Source organism: Amborella trichopoda, chromosome 6 (assembly GCF_054954075.1).
Source record: "Amborella trichopoda isolate Santa Cruz 75 chromosome 6, AtrichopodaSantaCruz75HAP2 v2.0, whole genome shotgun sequence".
Lineage (NCBI taxonomy): Eukaryota > Viridiplantae > Streptophyta > Magnoliopsida > Amborellales > Amborellaceae > Amborella > Amborella trichopoda.
The window spans coordinates 32,903,118-32,924,365 of NC_142341.1; the positions used below are offsets into that span (position 1 = coordinate 32,903,118).

Consider the following 21,248-nt stretch of genomic DNA (forward strand, 5'->3'; position numbering starts at 1 on the left):
GTTTGAAAAAGAAACACATTCATGGCAAGATGAATGGCATACATTAGTCGCCATTTTTTATCTAATAAGATTGTCTCTGGCTTAAATATACTCGCACCCCATACAGAACAAGATCTTTGCACAGAGGCCAAGTTCTGGATTAATAAAGACAAGCAATTGAAAGGATACCATTATCTTAATTGTAAAATTAATCTAGCTATTGGGATGAAAAAAACATAAACTAGTTGCAACATGCCAAGATCTATCTAAAACTGAACTCGAGAGAACTCGTACGTACATAATGCCTTCACTTTTACTTTACAAATTATGAAACAATCTTACAACAATCACAATAATTACACGATGTTTTGATGGATGGCTATTGTTGATACCCTGTCACGTAAAAATTGCACAAAACATTTTTAATAATGAAGAACATTTAGGTTTTAGGGAAAAACAAGCAAAAACATCCACAAGATCAAATCCTTGAGTGAGTATCCAACTCAAGATAGCGTTGAATGTCAGGGGAAGCTTGAATATGGCCCGAGTTAAAATATAACTGCGCATTCTCTTCAATTTCACCAGGCCTGAAAAACAAAGCTGTTAATCTTGGAAGAATGGTATGATTTAATTTCAAAAGCCAAGTCACGTAATCACCTGTACAAATAATTTACCATGATGCCTCCACTTTGATGGAAGCCTTTCTCTGATCGATCTGCCATCCAATTCAATCTATGTATCATCTGTAAATATCAGGCAGAGTTAGATAATTGAAACATACCACATAACAATTTAGTTCCTATATACTGTAGTTAATTGAAATTGTATGTAGGGTGTTATATCATGATATTTCACCCCTAGGGAAGTTCGAAGCATACCCACAAATAACAAGAGGAACCTAAAGACATTGGTTTAATATATAAACCAATTATCTAACCCGTTTTCCTAGACTTCATTAAGCATATTTTTAAATAACTAGTTCTTGATGTTCATGGGAATGCTCTATTGATTAAGCACTTGGACATAATCAGCACATTATTTGCCTACCATTCTTTAAATTTAATTGCATCAGGATCCAATTGGACATAACCTTATATCTTCCAAATGATAACATAGTTGCATAACGTGACCAGGGAAGAAAATTGTGCCCATTAAACTTCTAATGATATGCAAACTAGGGTTCTGTAAGCTGCTTAACCTCTATATTTCTGAGTTTCTTGATACTAGTTAAGATTGTGATGTCGTATCCATCCATAATAAGAAACATGAACTTCCCGGTACTCTATGCGTATGAATCAAACCAACTTTATATAGGAAGCTACACCTAGTAGTGAAAGGAAAATATGCTCAAATGACCCAAACCAAAAAGAAAAATCAAACCAGATAACTTATTAAAACAGAAAAATCCTCAGATCTCTAGAATAACAGCAACTTTCAAAATTTGCCAAAGATGAACTAAAATTGCCACAGTAGGCATAGAAAGACCCTAGTTACAAGCTTCAATTAGCTCCAGAAACAAAATTTTATCATTGACCATCTATTAAAATAGGAAACAGCCAAATTTGTGCCGAGGCAATAAAAATGGAGGCCATTTAAGCATTCACTGCTATAAATGATATGCCCGATATATTCCATGTTTTTGCAGGTTTGTGGGGCTACAAGCATGTGCATTATACTATGGTGGGCAGCTTTCTTAGCAAGTAGTTAGCACATTGGAACCAGAGGATGTGAGGTGAACAGATTCTAAAGGGTTGAAGTTTAAGACAGTTGCAATTATGGGAATAATATTTGGGATATTATTGAGGACAATAACAAGGACTAGAACTGATAAAGACAAATTGTAAATCCACAATGGTTCAACAGCTTCCTCCTACAGATGCTATTGAAATTTTAACATAAATTAAGCTGGAGAAACCAAAGGGAACCCCCATCCGCTCATCATTATCATCAGAGCCTTTTCCCCACTATTTGGGGTCGGCTACACGAATCCTGGTCCGCTATTCTGCTTTATCAAGGGCTAAAGCAGCTAATCTTAGTTGTCTATTCCTTTTGGGTGTATCCTCTGGCTACTAGTCTAGCCTTTTATTTTTCAAGCCGCCCCTCAGAATTTAATATCTTCTTGAACAGACATTTTGATTCGATCGCTTGCAATTCGGAGGACGATAAACTAGTTCCCATACTTTGTTGTCATTAATTGATTTCATTTCATCCTCCATGGCTCCCAGCCATTGCTTGTGTTCTGGACACCTCATGGCTTCCTCATAGGAAGCCGGTTCATCACTTTCTTCACTGACTCTCTCATAGACATCTCCTAAATAGGTGAAAAATTCAGGTGGCCTTCTAATTTTAATACTTCTCCTAAGCTAGGTTATAGGCTGGGTTGGAGGTTCTTGAACCCTAATCTCATAGAAATCAGCCTTCTTATGGATCACCTTCCCTTCCAGGAATTCATCTTCAAGAAAATGTTCATCTAGACTCTAAATGACCTTCCCAAAAGACAAGTCATAGAATCTATAGCCTGTACCATGATTTGGGTACCCTACGAAAACACACTTAATAGTCTTGGGGTCCAATTTGGTTCAGTTTTGGGAAGGAACTAGGACATGGGCTGAACAACCAAACTTTGAGGTGACCGATAGATGGAGGTTTTCCCATATAGAGTTGATATGGATTCTCAGGGACTGCTTTAGTAGGAGTTCTATTTAGGATGTATGTGGCGGTAAGCACCGCCTCACCCCAGAAATCCAAAGATAATTTTGCAGTACCCATCATGCTCCTAACCATCTCAATCAAGGTTTTGTTCCTTCTTTCGGCGACCCTGTTTTGTTCAGGTGAATAGGGCATTGTGGTTTGTTTGACTATCCCATGTTCTATGTAATAATTATTGAATAGGTGGGATGTGTACTCACCACCTCTATCAGATCTTAAGTTTTTGATATGTTGCCCAGTCTGGTTTTTTACTTCCGCCTTATACATCATGAACTTTTCTAATGCTTCACTTTTCTGGTGAGTAGGTATGACTATATCTGGAGAAGTCATCCATAAAGGTGACAAAATATCTCATGTGTCTTTAGTTGCAACACTCATGGGTCCACAAATATCTGAGTGTACTAACTCTAAAATCCGAGTAACTCTTTGGAGCTTTCTATGAGATGTCTTAGTCATTTTCCCTTGTAAACATCCCTCACACGTAGTTTGGAAATCATTGTCCATGGTTTAAAAAAAACCATCGCTCTGAAGTCTTTCCATCCTTGCCATAGTTTTAAAAAGCGGACCGCCCAACGCCTAGGCGGTCCAGAAGGCCTGGGCGGATCTCCCAAGCCTAGGCGGCCAAACTAGGAGGATATCCCTAAGCGTCCGGGAACCCACCTAGGCGCTCGCCCGGACAGCCGCCCAGAGGCGAAAATGCGGCTCCTTGAGGGTATTTTTGGGTTATTTTTTAATACTAAAGGGGAAAAATTGTGGGTTTTAGGTTCATTTGAAATCAAAAATCCATTAGAGACTATTTTAGATAGAGAAAACCCCCAAAAAAAAAACTTAATATTAGGCCGCCCAGGTTCTGGGAGGGCACCTAGGCGCTCGGCGGCCTGGACCCCCCGACCGCCTAGGTGCCGCCTAGCACTTTTTGAAACACTGATCCTTGCATTGCCCATGTGACCTAATCTGAGATGCCATAGCATAAAATCATTTTGAGGCTCCAAGACATAAGTAACAGCAGATTTGATTTGAACTGTGACGAGACCATTTGCCAGGTGGGCTACAAAGATAACTGGACTGCTCGGTTCTGTCGTAGACATAAATAGGGTTTCCCATGAACAGAGTTGGATAACCGATAGAAGAGAGTTTAGAGAAAGAGATACGTCTTTTATGCATTCCAAGTGCATAGAGAGTACCCCTAAGGACTAGGGTTTCACCATTCTATAGTTTAACATAATCCCCAATTCCTAAAACTGGTTCTTCTTGATTTCCTCCTACGTAAATCTTGCATGGTCCCGGTTTAAGTTCTTTAAAGGTTCGGAAACCAACTTCCTGGCTAGTGACTTGCACGGTTGCCCCAGAGTCCAGGCACCATGCATTTGTCCCATCACTTGCTATCATAGCTTCAATTACCATGCAAATTCTCTCTCCTTTTGGAGCACATCCAGGGTTTTGTGGAAGTGGAGAAATAGATGGAGGATTTCTACATAATTTCATAGTATGCCTAAACATTTTGCATCTAAAATGCTTAGTAGACAAATCCTTTCTACCAGGTTGAGGAGCATTATTTTGGTTCCCATTTCGCAAACTTTTATCTTTTCTCCCATCATATGGACCCTTAGGTGGAGGAGGCGAAGGTCCGTTATATGGCTTCTTTCCCTTGGAGTTGCTATGCGGATTCCCCTTATAATATTTAACCTTCCCTTTAAATTTCCCTTTTCCTTTTCTATTTCCATTAATGTAGTATGTCGTTGTGGCAGAACTAGCCCCGGTGGGGTCAACTACGTTCACAGCACCCATGAAATGCATATTAAAAGGAGGAGGATTAGAATTTACCCCATGGACCATTGTCGTTGGTCCATCCATTCGCATCGTCCATCTCTCCTCTTCGACCTCCAGAAAATACACAATCTCATCAAATGCCAACGGTGTCTCATGAGACACCAGATTTGTCGTGAACACGTCCCACAAGACCAACAAGGTGGTCTAGGTAGGAGCATCAAAGGGCATCCCACTGCGTCCAACTCATAGAACATAAGCTTGAAATTGCGTACATGCTCACTGACCTTGCAATGTTCTGGCATGCGGAAATCCAGTAATCACTTCATAACAAGTCCTTTGCGATTTTGGGAAGGCGTGTCGTACACCTTCTTGAACCTATCCATTATCTCTTTTGCTGTCCAACACACCTTATATCCTCTCACATATGTTTCAGTCATTGTGGCAAATAAAATGTTTATGGCAATGCGATTTTTAGAGACCCAAGTGGCAAAAGCATCTAGAGTGGCCTGAGCCGCATTACCTTTGGGCTCACTTGAAGGAGCCTCGGCGACGAGAGGAACAAGATCCTCATCATGTAACACATACCCTACTTTCCTTTTCCCTTCAAAGTAATTTGTGCCGTGAAACTTCTCATCTTTAAACAAATCAGTCAAAATCCCTTCAGCAGCCATATCAAACTCTAGTGCACAACTCTATAACTCTAAAAAACACCTCTCTTTTGATAACAATTGAAGTAGCACCAAGTACTCCACTTAAGGTGCAGAAATTAAAAAAATTTCAACTATAACTCAATAATTCACAAAAATTGCTTACAGAACCTTGAAGAAATCCCTCCACTTAAGGTGTAAAAATTTTAAAAAAATCAACTGTATCTCAATAATTAACAAAAATGGCTTATAGAACCTTGAAGAAATCCCTACAATCACTACAAAACAGGTACAACAGGAGTACAATTCGCTTCCAGCAAATAACTTTCAATCACAACTTTACAATGACGAGCTTTGCTTAATTACAACACATTCAACTTACAACTCACTGAGTCAAAATAATACAAATAAAATGAACCAAATTATGCACGAGTTTGATATAACTTTGAGAAGCCAATATAATTATCAACCAACTCGTGTTTCCCACAACGGTTTTGTACAATCCTTGCTACCGCTCCTATCAATAGCGCAAGAGGGATGGCACAGATCTAATCATGGCAAGCACAAATGACATGCAACACTGACAAATGTTCACACACCAAATATAGTCCAAATGAACTTCACATGGGAAACAAAAACAATGAGAGCATTAGGTGGAACAAACACGGCCAAAACCAGCTCAAACAGTGTAGTATGGGAGCTAGGGTGTGCGCTAGGTGTCTACATACCATATGAGATCAAAGGACCACAAACTAATGTTCAACACATGCCTTAAGCTCACCGTTATATATAAAAGAGCCCAAATTTACAGCAGCATAAACACATAATAGTTTGGGAAAATCATGATCAAAATTACACCATAGATTAACAACACAAAAGGCTTTTAAATGCTATGATCAACAAGCTTTAAATGGAAGAAGATAAGGTCAGTTAGCTTGCTGCAATGAGCATTTACAGCAGCACATCCACAACCAAATGGGAAGGTGGGTGCGTAGGTAGGTATGTGGCCAAGCTTCAAGTCACACCTCCATTATGGGATGAGGACTACACACTCGTTTTAATGAAGGCTTAACAACTTAAGAGGCAAGGAAATGGAAATGGGAGTGGCACGTGGCTATCCAAGGGGAGTCTCATAAATGAAGAAAAGGTGAGAGAGAAAGTAGGATTAATGAGGAGGGTAGGACTCCCTTTTATAAGAGGTTCAAAATGCAATGTTTTAAAAAACAGTCCGCCCGGCGCCAAGGCGGCCTGGACCAAAATACCGCACGCCCAGACCTAGGCGGCCCTACACGAGCGGATGTACCTAGGCGGGCACCCAGGCGGGCGCCCAGGGACGTGCCTTTTTTTTTTTGAAATACCCAAAAGGGACAATCGGGTAATTTTGACGTTTAAATAGGTTATGGGGGTTATTTTCAATCCCCAAAGTTAAAAGACAAATTCCATTAACCTTCAATATCTTAGCTATACCTGTTTCTGATAATCAAAAGTATTTTTTTTGGTTTGAAGAACCTTTCTAAACCTTTTCAGAGTTGGAGACTATTACTAATACATATCCTATTAGACTTTTAAATTTTGCATGGTTTGAATTTTGAAATTTTGAACAAGTTTATTCTCAACATACGATATGTCATATTTTTGTACATAAAAAAATATGTTACAATAGTTTCAAATGTAATAAATTCTAAAATTGACACAAATATATGTACATATATTACATATCTATATAACTTGTACAACAGGGCGCCTAAGGTTCTGGGCGCTCGCCTGGGCACTGGGTGCCAGGCCGGCCGCCTAAGGGCTGCCTAGCGTTTTTTTAAACCTTGTCAAAATGTGAGCTTTATCTTATATTAGATCTTGGCCATCCATTGAGCGATCCAAGGGTTGAAAGTCTTAGCCTAATTAAATCACTATTTATAGCTATCATATGAATGGTAACTATCAAAAACACCTTAATCACCATGCCCAAAAATCACCTCCAAATTTTTTTTAACATAAGCGCCCTTCAAACCCTAACAATTCATTTTGGAAACATTTGATCTCATTCATTTGTTTTAAAACAATGTGCAAGATGAAATAAGTGGGGCATGGGCATCTCACTTTCTCTCTTCATCCCTCTCACTTAAAACTTGCACCACACTTCAAGTTACATGAGGTGTCATTTTCAAGGGGGACATGCTCTTATCAAATGTCAAAAGGTATTCCCCCAACTAACGAAGAGATATTGGTGGAATTGCCACATATGAAATTGAGCGCAATTTTGCAAAGAAAAACCCCACTTATAAAATTGAGTGCAATTTTTCCCGAGAAGAGACGGGGAACATGCTACCCGAGAAGAGAAGGGGAAAATGCTCAATATCAATTAATTGAATAGTTGCCTCAGCTCCTTGTTGTTTGAAGAAACCCTCCACTTCAATTGGTCTTTTTTCACGATAAGCAGACATGAGATAACAAATCAAGTGTTTCACTAAGATTTCGAAATGCCGTCCCGAATTCCAGTTGATTATGTTTTGCTTCTTCCCCCGAGAAAGACGATCAAACAATTCCAAATCATGGCCCTTGCGGATTAGATCATCCAAATTCGTATAGGATACAAAAAGAAACTCCAGATATTTAATATCTTTCTTTTTGAATTAGATCTCAATTCCAGCTACTGTTTCATTAGATATCTTACAACTAAACCTTCACTTTTTTCCGATCCGGTTCCTCCAGCACTGTGAATCCCAATTAGATTCAAGTTCACCAATCACATACCAACACCCATAAAAATCCATTTTACCCACAAATCACATAATTTCAAAATTAAAATATATTTGGAAATTTAAAATGCCACACACACGTGTATGCACACACCTGCCTTCACACATCTGGTCTACACGTGCCACAAAATTACACATCATATAGTTCTGTGTAAAAACAAAACAAGACATACACGCCCAAACCCTAGGTTTGTCCACATCATGCCCGTAGGGTAATGATGTGGCTGTCCAGTGGGCTCCAAGTGCGACACACATTGGCCACATGTGTGCCACATGCCACACGTGCAAATGTCCTCATTTGGAATTTCATATCAACAATTTAAATAGGCCACTTTTCCTCAATAAAATTTCCAAAAATTCTCAAAACTCATAATAAATCATTTTTAATCATTTTCTATCAAAATAACACAGTCAAATAAATCTAGTTGGGAAATTAGGATCCTTCAGGAGGTCGGACTTCATGGCACTCCATTGGGCTAAATCAAGAAACCCAGACCACTTTCTCAGATCAACCTTATACGCCCTATGTGCGACAGACTTAAGTCCGGATACACGAATGGACCTATTAAAGCTAACCAATAGATGGTTGGATTTCTTGGTGTTTGGTGGATTTCAGGTGTCCCCCAAGGATATGCACTCTTGCAGATGCGGGGTTCCTCTCTCAGCATGTGTGCGTTTTGATTCATGGATCTTACCTTATCAAAATGGCTTCCCAAATGTAACCATCTAGTGCACATGCTATGAGAAAACCACATATGTCAAGGATTTGGGTTTATGTCCTTCAAGAGCCCAGTTTGCTCACACAACGCTTATCACACATAGAAAATTTCTCAAACAAACTGGGATCCACTGATCCTCAAGCCTTGGCTCAGACCACGAGGGGCTTACATACATCGACCCTGACTAGAGGAAAACCCTCAATTCTCCCATTTCACAACATGGCACAAGAAAATTGCCTCATGTAATCAGGGTTAATTAGACCTATCCGGATCCCAGTCTGCAAAGATTCTGATAGCCTCAGCATTCCTGGTCACTCCCACTGTGACCTAGAACTGTGTTGGCAACACACACAAGGTCTTGAAAGGCCATAATTCCAAATAGTGTGTGGATGAGTGGGTGTTTATGCTCCGATCTGCGCCTATCTCTAGGATGAAGTCTGCTCAAATCTTAGTAAAACCTAAGTTACTGTTTAAAAGGTAGAGAGAGTGGGGTCCCTTGAATTATGGGCTCAGAAAAATCCCAGATCTATACAAATCCGGTCTTTTTTTTAGTGCACTGGCAGCGCCAGCTCCAAATCCGTATTTTGACTAAAAAAACAATTCTAAATTTAATTAAATCTAATGATGAATTAATTTCCAGAAAATAAAATAAATCACAGAATTAAATGAAGAAAAACAAATTAAATAAAGCAAAGAAAAATATACTTACCTCTAAGGACCCGAAACTCGGAGTTTCGGGCTTGAATCAAGCCGCTTTTCCGATTTGCGCCACCATCTCCTTGTTTTGGATGCCTTTGCTTGCTAGAATTGGTAAATCTAAGGTTCTTTGACTTAGATCTAGGGTTCCTAAGGCATGGGGAAAAACTGTGAATTTTAGGTAGGGTGTACCTAGGTTTTTATTAGGATTGGAGGAGAATTTCCTTAGTTTTCTAAGGGTTTTGGGACCTCCAGAGGTTGAATATGAATTCTGGAATTTTCTCTGATTTTTTAGGATTTTTGGGGATTTTTTCTAATTTCTTAAGAATTTTCTATGGGGTTTTTCCTATTTTGGAGTATTTTTGGGCAATTTTTCTAATTTCGAAAATTTCTAAAGGATTTCTTTCTTTTTTTGGTCTCTTTTTCGTCCCCTTTTGGGTTAGGGAAAGGGGGTATTTATAAGATTCAATTGACGATTTTTTTTATTTTTTTGGAATTTTTTAGGAATGTTTTAGATTTATCTTGAAGTTTTAGCCTTATCTAATTCAAAAAAACGCCTTTACTGCATCATAAAACGTGTTGACTGCATCATCAGGCCACGTCTGCGTCATCAAGCCGCGTATCGGCCTTTCAGGACGAGTTAAAGCCCGGCCCGCGGCCCGACACTTGGGTCTCACAAGGACTAAATTGTCATTTGTTATACCGTTTTATCCGTATGTTCGATTCAGGCGATTCTTGGACCGTTGGAAAGATCTCGGGCTCTACTTCAAGTTGGGATAGGATTGTGGTAGTTTTGGAGCAATTAAATTGGGTCTAGGTTGCATATGGTCTACTAGGGTTTGTGTGGTCCTTTTAAGATCAGAATCGAGGTTTTTAGGAGTTCCCTTAGCCAGAATTTCAAGAAAGTGTCTACAGTTGCCCTTCTTTGGCATTCACTTGGGGCACCAAGTGAATGGCAAAGAAGTAAACACCTGATACACGGTGGGAAGGAAAACCTTTTTCAAGGGATCATTCTTTTGAATGACCAGTACCCTTTTGGGTAGGCGGTACGTCGATGGATGATTTTGATCTGTAAGACTCGAACTGACACTGCTATCTTTGAGGTTGAAAGGTCTCAGACAATCGGGATCCGAAGTGCCACTCAACAGGAATCGTGCTATCTTTAAACCGGTGACACTCCTTGTTGTAGTCACTCCAATGCTCTACCTGGGAAGCTGTCAGTGTTACTTGGACTGATACCTTCTTTTACTTTCTGACGCCATTCTACCTTGAGAAGAGAAGAATTTTTGAAGATTTTTGAGAAAAGACGAAAAGATAGAGAAGTTCTATTTTGCTATCGCCCCGAGGTCCCTTTTGGGTGTTCAGCCCAGTAGCTTTTTTTGCAACATTCGGGATTCCTTTTGGATTTTCAGCCTGGCGGATTTTATTTTATTTTTTTCTTTGCCGTTAGGGTCCCTTTCGGGTTTTCAGCCCAGTGGCCTTTTTTTCCAACACTCGAGATTCTTTTCGATATTCATCTCGGTGGATTTTGTTTTTCCTTTTGAAGATGGAAACAGAGGAGTAGGAGAAGAGTTGGTTGTGTTTTTTCCTTCGTGGCACTTTGTCCTAAAAAAACAGATAAGAACATGATCATCCTTCCTTCTTCCAAGTGGCAAGGAGGTCCTAGTCTTGGTTATCCTTATATTTTCCTTGCCCCTAGTTGGTATCACTTACTTGACAAAGGATGTCGAATCTTTATAGAATATTTCCTCCTTGGACTGCTTCACTCAAGCTTTGATTTTCAGACTCGGAGTCACTTTGAGCTTCCTAATCCTTCAATCTCTTGTTGAGTTGGCTAAGCTCATTTTTCTCATTTTTTTTTCTCGTTTTCTTTTTTTTTTTTCTTTTTTTTTTCTTTTTTTTTTTCTTTTTTTTAACTCCTTAGGTTGTCAATACCACGGAGCAAAATGCCTAAGCAAAGCATGGATGCCCCACTTGGCTTATTTGAATGGGAGGAGCAAGTGATCACCCCATGCCTTTTCGGTAATGAGGAGTATATCGCCTCGAGACATGTTGGGAGTCGTCAGATAAGGCGTGGGCCTCACCAGTTGCCCCTGCTTTATTTTCAACATCAAGTGAGGGTGCCCCTATCAAGTGGTTTGGTAGGGCTGCCCATGTAGGGTCTTCTCCATTTGATGAGACAACCAGTATCTTGGATGGGACCGCCTCTATAGTATTTTCATAAGATGGGGCGATCCCTATCAAACTGGTGGATAGGACTGCCCCTGTTGGATCTTCTTTTTCTCTTTGAATGTGGGGTACCCCAAGTAGTGGAGTCATGCCCCTGCCCCTATCATTTTCTTTGGATCCTTTCTCTTCAGGGAATAATATGATTTGATCTTTAATGTTTGGTTCTTCATCCCATATAAGCGGGTTATTCAAAAAATCCTTTGAAAGTGGCCGAGGTGGTCCCCTTAGAATTTCTAAGGGTTTGATTTCTTTTAACTCTTGCAGAGGTGTTAGATCTTCAGGAATGATCAAATTTGGATCATTCGCTTCTTCGGTGTTGATTGCTAGATCAATCATAGTAACTGCTGTAATTGACTGCTTTAGGCTCAGCTCTTCATCCCAACTAGGTGGATTTGTCAAGAACTCAGGTGAAGGTGGCCCAGGTGGGCCTCTTAGGATTTCTAGAGGTTCAATTTCTTTCATCCATTCTTGAGGGGATGGATCTTCTTTTGGGTTTACATTAAGGGATAGTTCAACAGAATCCTCTAGGCTTAACTCTTTTGTTTCTTCGTGGATTGCACTGTCGAGATTAAGGAATTCGTAACAAATGTCGTCTTGGGAGTCCCTAGCTTCAGGATCTTGATTGAGCTCATTGATGACTTGAGCCTCCTATGGGTCATCAACTACACTTATTTGAAAGATGGAATTATTTTCTTTTGCAGTGACATGTATCACAGGGATGCCCTGAACATTTTGTGCGCTCATTTCTTTGACCAGAATCAAGATTTTTCTTGTACGATCATCATTTTCTTGAGTTTCAAATTTCTGGCTACAATTACTTTCCTCAATTTGAATTTGAGAATTTATAACCTCAAGATTTGGATCATCTACCCTTGCCCTGCTATCTAAGATAGGGGTGCCTTAAGCCTTCTGCAAGTTTATTCCTTTCACTTCAATTGGAACTTCTTGGGCAGAAGTTCGCTCTTTCATTCTCTCTTGAATCATGGACTCTGGGCTAAGGCAATCCTTGGCATTTTCTTTATGAAATTCCCTAGCCACATGGTTTTGAGTGTACTCGTGCTCATCCGGTATTTTTTTCATATGGTGGATAGTTTGGTCCCTTTGTGTCTTCATAGTCTCAATTTTTACTGGGATTGCTGGAATCGTTTCCTCCTTTTGTGGGTTGGACTTCTCTAATTCTATAGGAGCTCCCCAGTGAATAGATCCAGACTTAAGGCAATTCTTATCATTCGGTTTCTAAAATTCCTTGGTAAAATATGTCACTCTACCATTTCGTTTTTCATTTTTAAGGAGATTTCTTCCTGTGCCCTAAGGCCATATTGGATGATTTTCAGTCTTGAGCATGGACTTCAACCCATCGATCTTTATCAAATTGATATGGTCTTCATTTTCAGGGCGACTCCTTCCTGTGCCCCAAGGCCATATTGGATAATTTTCAGGCTTGAGCAGGGATTTCAACTCGTTGATCTTTATCAAGGTGATACCAACTAGGACTTCTCCATCTTCATCAGTCCTATCATCTGATATTACCTGGCTTTGCTTTGAGGAAGCCCCATCTATGTCCTTAAATGATTCTGGTGATGGCTCAAACTTGGGATCACCGTCAAATTCTTCAATTGTCATCTCTTCAGAGTTACATTTAGATGAATCTTCACTGTAGTCAGGTTCTTGTTCCTTCATGACTTCATCTGACTCTTGCCCCAGTATCGTTTCATCAGGCTCTTGCCCCAGTGTAACTGTTGACCGATCTCGGGCCCTATCCTTTGCTCTCTCATAATTTGAAACCATTTCTAGCATTGAGTCAAAAGAGAAAGGCCGAATTCTTTACTGAAGTAGAGTTTATACTCAAGGGAAGCATTCTCTATGGCCATACCAATCTTAGAGGCTTCAGAAAGTGTCCAATCAATGACTTTAGATGCGGCCTCTTTAAATCGTTGGACAAAATCTCTAAACAACTCGCCTGGATTGTGTTTGGTGGAGACCAATTCGCCAGGGGTCATTGATTTCTCTCTGGTCCCGTGATATTGCTCAACAAAATGTTGAAACAACTCATCAGGAGTTTGATTCGGGTATTTTGATACCACCTCTCGGAACCATGTTAAAGCTTGTCCGGAGAGAGTGTACTGAAAGATGACCTTGAGACTGTTTCTCTTCAAGTGCAGGAACAGTCAATAGGTAAGCGATGATGTGATTTTCAGGATCACCTTTCCCATTGAACTTATTTTCAAACTGAGGGAATTCGAAACCCGGAGGAAGAGGTTCGACATCCCCAAGAACATCCTTGACGTAAGATCTTGTAGGATGTATATTTAGAACTCCAATCTTAGCAAGGGTCTCTTTAAATGTGGTTAATTCGCCTTTCAGCTGAGCAAGCTCGACTGACTAAGGGGTTTTAACCTCAGAGGTCTGTTGGTTTCCTAGAATTGATGGCATATTTCATGGTGCAAGGGATGCAGTTGATATGGGTTGCACAAGACTAGATGTAGGTGGGGCCCTCGAGATGGTTGGAGGATAGTACGGGTAAATCTGAGAAGCGACCAGGACTGAAGGAGCCAGAGGCTGATAAGCCGGTGCCGGGGCCTGAAAATGGACAGTCGGGGCCTAGTGCACAGGATATCCCAGGTATGGGTGACTATAGGCCGGGACTGTAGGCGGAGGGTGTGAAGCCAACTGGTATGGCTGACTTGGGGGATATTGAGTTGGAACAGGAGCAGAATAGGGTACCTGTGACTGATGGCATGGAAATAGAGTGGCCTGAAGAGGCTGCACCAGTGAATGACTATACATAATTTGTGGAGGGTCAGGTCTGGACTGACAATGGGATGGACGGTCCCGTGGTCGAGCAAGATCTACAGGAGTTTGAGGATGAGAAGATTGGCGATACCGGCTGGCCGCCGGGGTGGAACTCACATAACTTTGTTGGTCATGGGGTAAAGAGATCCACTGATTCTGACCTAACTAATGACTCGATGCCCTAGGTGGGGCATGTGGCTCAACATGGCCAGCACGCTTCAAGAAAGCCTTGACCTAGGGTAAGTTCTTGAGCCTCTCAAATGAAAAGGTGTCATAGAACTCGAGGAGTTCTTGATCAAACTGATGTAACTCAGGGTGCATGCCCTTGTTGGATGAACTATGATGGCTCAAATTCTGACTATTAGAGCCCCTATAATGGGTCTTTTGAGGATCCCGACGTGATTTGACCAAACTTTCACCTTGAGGAGGTAGACTCGGGTCTACTTGACCCTATGGGTCAGGTGAGTTAAGGGGAGCTGGGGTATTGCCGATAGTGTAAATTTCAGCAACACCTCCCTCAGACTTGGATTTTTGTAAAGGTGGATGGCGTGCCCCTAGCTGGACAGCATCAACTCTAGAGCTAGACAGATGTGGGTCGGTGCCCCTAGTTGAGCAGCTTCACTCTTAGACTTCGATGATAATGTGGGGTGAGCTACCAGTTTAGTGAGATTTCCCTTAAACTTTGGCATTTGTGGGAGATACGACCTTAGTTGGGGGGTATCTCCCCTAGATTTGGAAGATAAACGGATTTTAGCTACTGATTGGGCGGCATGTCCCCTAGAACCAGAGTTTTGTGGGAAATGTGCCCCTAATTGGGCAGCATCTCCCTTAGACTTAGACCTAGAAGATGAAGGTGGGTTCAACTCTTTCTTTCGACCCAAGTCGAATACCTTGACTATTGAGGGTGCCTCGAGCCATACATACTTGCTAGACTCCACGGCTCGATTGACTTACAGATGTGTTAGCCATGCTTAACCTTGGGTGCGGGACAATGGACCTACTAGAGCCTGATTTCGACTGACCTAAGACAGGGTAGGCCCAGGGAACTGAGCCATAAAGTCCTGTGGGTCTAGTCATCCTAGGGGGACTAGATGACGCAGTAGACTCAGTATTTGAGTCACCACAAACTATAGACATGACTAGAAAGTTATGCAACAAAAATCCTCTCTTTTTTTTTTTTAATCTAATTATTTTTTTTGCCTCTTTTTTTTTTTTAACTATCTAAAAAAAAAAGATAAAGATGCATCTAAAAGAAAAATATTTTATTTATTTATTTATTTATTAGAAAAGAGATAAAGATTCTTTCTAAAAGGTGTATTCTAAAAAGATAAAGATACACTTAAAGAAGATAATTATGATCTAAATAAGATAAAAGATGATCTAAAGATGATAAATAAGAACGAAAGAAGATATGAAAAAGATGATATAGATGATATCAAGATGAATCTAAAGATGTTCTAAAAAAAAACAAAGATGATCTAAAGATTGAGAGGAAAAAGATCTTAAAATTTTTATGGAGAGAGAAAAGATAAGATCTAGAAAGAAAGAATCTAATAAAAATAAATTTTTTTTTTTACCTTGTTTTTCTTCTTTTTTTATTTTTGCTGGAAAAATAAATATGAGAAAAAAAAAAAAAAGAAGAAAAAGAAGCTCTCGTAAGTCTAAAAATACGGATCTGAAGCTCATGGTGCCCCACGGTGGGCGCTAAACTATTTACGCTCCAATCTGCAAAGATCTGCTCAAATCTTAACAAAAACTAAATTACTTTTGAAAAGGTAGAGAGTGGGATCGCTTGAATTATGGGCCCAGAAAAATCTCAGATCCATACAGATCCGGTCTTTTTCTGAGTCCATTGGCAGCGCCAACTCCATATCCGTATTTTGACTAAAAAAAAAATTTCTATATTTCATTAAATCTAATGATGAATTAATTTCCAAAAAAATAAAATAAAACAGAGAATTAAATGAAGAAAAACAAATTAAATCAAGCAAAGAAAGATATACTTACCTCTAGGGACCCAAAACCCGTAGTTTCGGGCTTGGATCAGGTCAGTCCACCATCTGCTTTTTTTGGATGTCTTTGCTTGCTGGAATTGATAGATCTAAGGTTTTTTACCTAGATCTAGGGTTCCTAAGGCATGAGGAAAAGCTGAGAATTTTAGATAGGGTTTACCTAGGCTTTTCTTAGGATTGGAGGAGAATTTTCTTAGTTTTCTAAAGGTTTTGGGATCTCCAGATGTTGAATATGAATTTTGGGATTTTCTCTAATTTTTTAGGATTTTTAGGGATTTTTCCTAATTTTTTAGGAATTTTCTAAGGGGTTTTTCCTATTTTGGGGTATTTTTGGGCAACTTTTCTGATTTCGAAAATTTCTAAGGGATTTCTTTCTTTTTTTGGTCTCTTTTTCGTCCCCCTATTGGGTTAAGGAGAGGGGGTATTTATAAGATTCAATTGGTGATTTTTCTTGATTTTTTTGGATTTTTTTCAAAATGTTTTGGATTTATCTTAAAGTTTTAGCCTTGTCTAATTCAAGAAAACGCTTTTACTGCATCATAAAATGCGTTGACTACATCATCAGGCTGCGACTGCATCATCAAGCCACGTATGGGCCTTCCAGGTTGCGTTACTGCTCTGTCACGGCCCAACACTTGGGTCTCACTGGGACTAAATTGTCATTTGTTATATCATTTTATCCGTAAGTCTGATTCAGGCGATTCTTGGACTGTTGGAAAGATCTCGGGCTCTACTTCAAGTTGGGATAGGATTTGGGTAGTTTTGAAGCAATTAAATTGGGTCTAGGTTGCCTATGGTCTACTAGAGTTTGTGTGGTCCTTTTAAGACCAAAATCGAGGTTTTTAGGAGTTCCCTTAGCCAGAATTTCAAGACGGTGTTTAGAGTCGGAAGAGAGAATAAAGGAAAAAGAGAGGGGGGGGGGGGTTGTTGTGGTTGTGTTGAGGAAGGGGAGAGATAAAGGGTTTATGACATCAAAGGAGAGAGATCTGATACATGCAAGAAATGAATATATGTTTCAGGCAGGAATATAAAAGAACATTCTTTTTATTTTCCCTTTTTTTTTTTTTTTTTTAGAAGGATTTTGAAGAGAAGATCAATATACAATTTCTTAATCAAAACAAAGAGAGAGAGAGAGACACACACACATAGAACCACTAGAAGTGCCTAGGAGGGGTTTCCAAAAGAATTCCTGATGTTTAAAGAATCCTGGATTAGAGGAGATGCCTAGACTTAAGACTGTTTCAAAACCATGACAATTATGGAGTTGTTTCTAAACTTACACGAGAACATGCCAGAGGGACAGTCACCTCCCTAACGATAACAACATGTACACTGGACCATCATATATGGGCAGATAAACAAATTCAAAACAATTATAAATAGAGAGAGGACAAAAATAATTACTCTTTTGCAACACCAAAAAATCCCAACAATCCATAAAAGAAACTAGGTTACAAGAGGGGAGGTACCGCTCCATTTTGCAAGTGAAAGTTTGCAACAGCATCAAGGGCTTTACCTCGCTTCTTCTCACGAACTAGGTACCTACATAAGTGCCTTGATAATCAGCCATTTCATAGGAATCAATAACTGAAGATAATAACACAAAATATATCCAAACCGATTGCCTAAACAATTTTAGTGTTGATTAAGTGACAATCTCTAGTCTCAACAAACATAAGAAACATTAGCGAGATACTAAGCTGTATGTCCGCTTGCCACAGGACAAAAGCCTATCTTTGAAATTCAGAAACACCAGTTACAAATCTCAAAAACTAGTAAACTATAAAATTGAAGAAAATCCCGAAGCAAGAAACCCTAAACCTATTAGAAACACAAATTCTTAAATTCGAGAAAAGTCCCAATAATAGACAAATAACAAACCTATCCAGCAAACTTAAAAATCTTGATAATGAACTTTGAGCTGCATGGAAATAGAACCCATATATCACAATGAAAGCTTCGAAACAGACCATGGAATGTACCAAATTGACACATGAGCAAATGTCATATAGAAGAAGAACATATTGATGGGGTTTGTGGCCTTTAAAGGCCGTGCGAGCATGTAAAAAGGCATTTATAGTGGATTTATACACTTCAGTGGGAGTGGATGATGTTTGCTTATGGGATAAGTGGTCTATGGCTCTAGTCATGTCCAAAACCCTTACCCCTAGGCATGTGGCACTACTTAAAAGAGTTTATAGAGAGTCATCCATTGTTGAGGTCGGAGAGATGCCCAGGGATAGTTTGTACCAAGAGAGTTGTACGGTCTCCTACATGCGAATGTAGGCATATAAGAGCAAGGGCTAAATTCTCAAAAAACTTCTGCATGGCATGTATATATGACAACCACACTACTGGAAAGCAATCCTGAAAAGGGATATGTACATGGAGGGAGTCCTCCTTTGCCCTATAGTGACATGTGCTTAGCTTGTTCTTATGGGGGGAATTGTAATCTACATTCCAGGATCATGGTTCCACTTTTTATTAACCAGCTTTGACAAATCAATCATGAGCCCCTACATGAGACTGTGGGTCATGGGTTTCGTTGAGTTAGTTTGAGAAGACATTTGTGGATCACGGTCGCTGGCTCAGATGGAGTTCCCTTATAGTCACTTATTTTGACCCATTGGTACAAGTCCACTTCTAGATTCTTTATTTTCAATATTAGAATTGTTTCTATGAATTTTATAAATTTTTCAGAATTTTTGAAAATATATTTTCTGCAAATTCTTTAAAAAGGGTAATTTTGAAAATACGAAGTGTAAGGGAGCACATATGTAAAAGTGTAAACACATGTGGGCCCTTGGATCCAACTACATGTGTATCACACCCCATGAGTGGGGCCCATGCGGCCAAAATGTCACCCATAGGGGTGGCATGCCCCTCATCTTTTAATTTAAATGTTGTTTTAATTAGTATGTATTTTTTAAGATAAGTTAATTAGATAATCCTTTAAATAAAAGATTACGTGTGCTTATTTTTATGGGAGTTAGCTTTGACCAAAAATATATTATTTTGACTTCCTATAATTTTAAAAAAATAAAAAAGGAAGTTCTAAAAGGCTTTTAGATTGGTCTAATTCTAATTAGACTAGAAGTAGATATAGGTCAAATAATAAGGGGACAAAAATCTTAATATGCTTCCCTAAATTATGATGACTGATTGGAGGGATGGATAGCTCATTTATTTCTCTCTCACCTCAAAGATTTCCTAAATTCCTATTGGTCAAGGTGAATCATTGGATAGGCATACCTAAAGGGGGTTTTGAGCCTATATAAGGGGTGACCCCCTTTCTCATAACACACAATTGGAGCCTCTCACTCTCTGCTAGCTCTCTCTCTCCTCTATACCCCAAGTTTTCTCTCTCCTCTTGTTCTTATTGCTCTCTCCTCTCTCTCCTCTCTCTCTTTATCTAAGTGGCAGGCCACCTTATAAGAAATTAATGAGGGCGGCACGCCAGCCCTAATTAAGGTTTCAATGTAGAAAGAGGGGAACGCCCAACCTAGAAAGGGAGGTGCCTTTGAGGCATGCCCTACTTTGTTTCAAATGGTTCTAACAAAACCCTAATTATTTTTTTAGCTCGCAAAAACCCTAGTTTAAGAGATATTTTCTAAGGAAGCTTCCTGGCTTTGAGAATTCAACAAGAACACTAGGATCGAAGTGTACTATTGATCAAGAAATCGAGTGTGGGGTATACTAAATCCTATGGCGATGACCCTAGGCACAATCTAGTAAGTCTTCATGGCTATTTAGTTTTATTTTTCAGTCTTATTTGTATATTTATTTCTGGCACCAATAGATGACAAAATGAGAGCGAGCAGACTTAAGTGGGCTGGCCATATGTGGTGCCGACCCAGTACAACACATGTTAGGAGGTGCAAGTTAGTTCAAGTGGAAGGACTGAAAAGAGCAAGGGGTATGCCCAAAAGGACGTGGTTGGAAGTAGTCCGAAAAGATATAGGGACTTACGACCTCACCGAGGATATGGCATTTAATAGAGCATAATGGAAAACCAGGATTCATGTAGCCAATCCCAATTAATTGGGAAAAGGCTGATTATGATTTGCATATTTATTTCGTATTTCAAGGAAGCATATTTTTGCTTAAAACCCTAGGTAGCATTTAGGGTTTTATTTTCCATTTATAAAAGTGTATTGTAGAACTTGTAAGTGTAATTCAGATTCAATATTAAAGAAGGGGGAAAAAAATTTATTTTATAGCCTTGAATTCCGCATAGCCACACCTTTCATTAGTATCAGAGCAGTCATATTTTACTACCATAGTTTAGGAGTTTTCTCTATTTTTTGAGTCAAGAAGGATGGCAGCTAAGAGTTTTATGGCTGAGCTTATTAAGTATGAAGAATTTGAAATTGAAAGAGAAAATTTGTTATGTCCTCTTTAAAGGACTTAGGCACTTAGCCAGATGCCTATTGAGAACCCCCACCTGCACCGAGAGGCAATGTTTTATGAAAGGCAGTCCATAAGAGAGGCTTATGCTCAGTGGGAGCACGAAAAACACCTTAGCTGAGAATCTCCTCCTCATGGCCATGGATGACTCCCATGCTCTCGAGAAATTCACGAGAGACTCAAGGCTAATTACGCCACTGCTTCCCTCACTAGAAGAACCATGGGGAAGAAGCAAGTACTCATATTTAAAGATGAAATGAGGGATATTACCCGAAACACATCCAGAAGTTCAGAGTAAATAAAATACAAACCCAATAATATAAAAATTTCAGTAATCGGTGAAAAGAAACCCATGAATATAAAGAGTAAATAAAATAAAAATTAAATGTTGGAGATGATATCAACAGGACTGCATCAATCACCCCTAGTTAGAAGAAGAACTCGCCCTCCTGTCATTGCTCCCACCTGTCAGGATCTACCCTTTGGAGCTCCATCTCCAAAATCCACGAATCTTTTGCTTCAGATTTATCT

General features: G+C 39.6%; 1 protein-coding gene across 5 annotated transcripts in view; it reads right to left on the minus strand.

The window, feature by feature from the left end:
* Positions 1–272: 272 nt before the first annotated feature.
* The window catches only part of LOC18434990 (malonyl-CoA decarboxylase family protein), a 76,173-nt gene continuing 55,197 nt past the window's right edge, over positions 273–21,248 (minus strand). For 2 of the 5 annotated variants that reach the window (XM_020667718.2, XM_088868720.1), the window contains exons 13-15: positions 17,780–17,852; positions 654–722; positions 273–566 (exon numbers count right to left, since the gene is read on the minus strand). In XM_020667718.2, the coding sequence (XP_020523377.1) occupies positions 558–566; positions 654–722; positions 17,780–17,852 (151 nt within the window). In that variant the 3' untranslated portion in view covers positions 273–557. Of the gene's footprint in view, positions 567–636; positions 723–16,677; positions 17,297–17,779; positions 17,853–21,248 lie in introns of those variants that run through there. The other 3 variants (XM_006845047.4, XM_020667717.2, XM_020667719.2) reach the window with 2 other exon arrangements.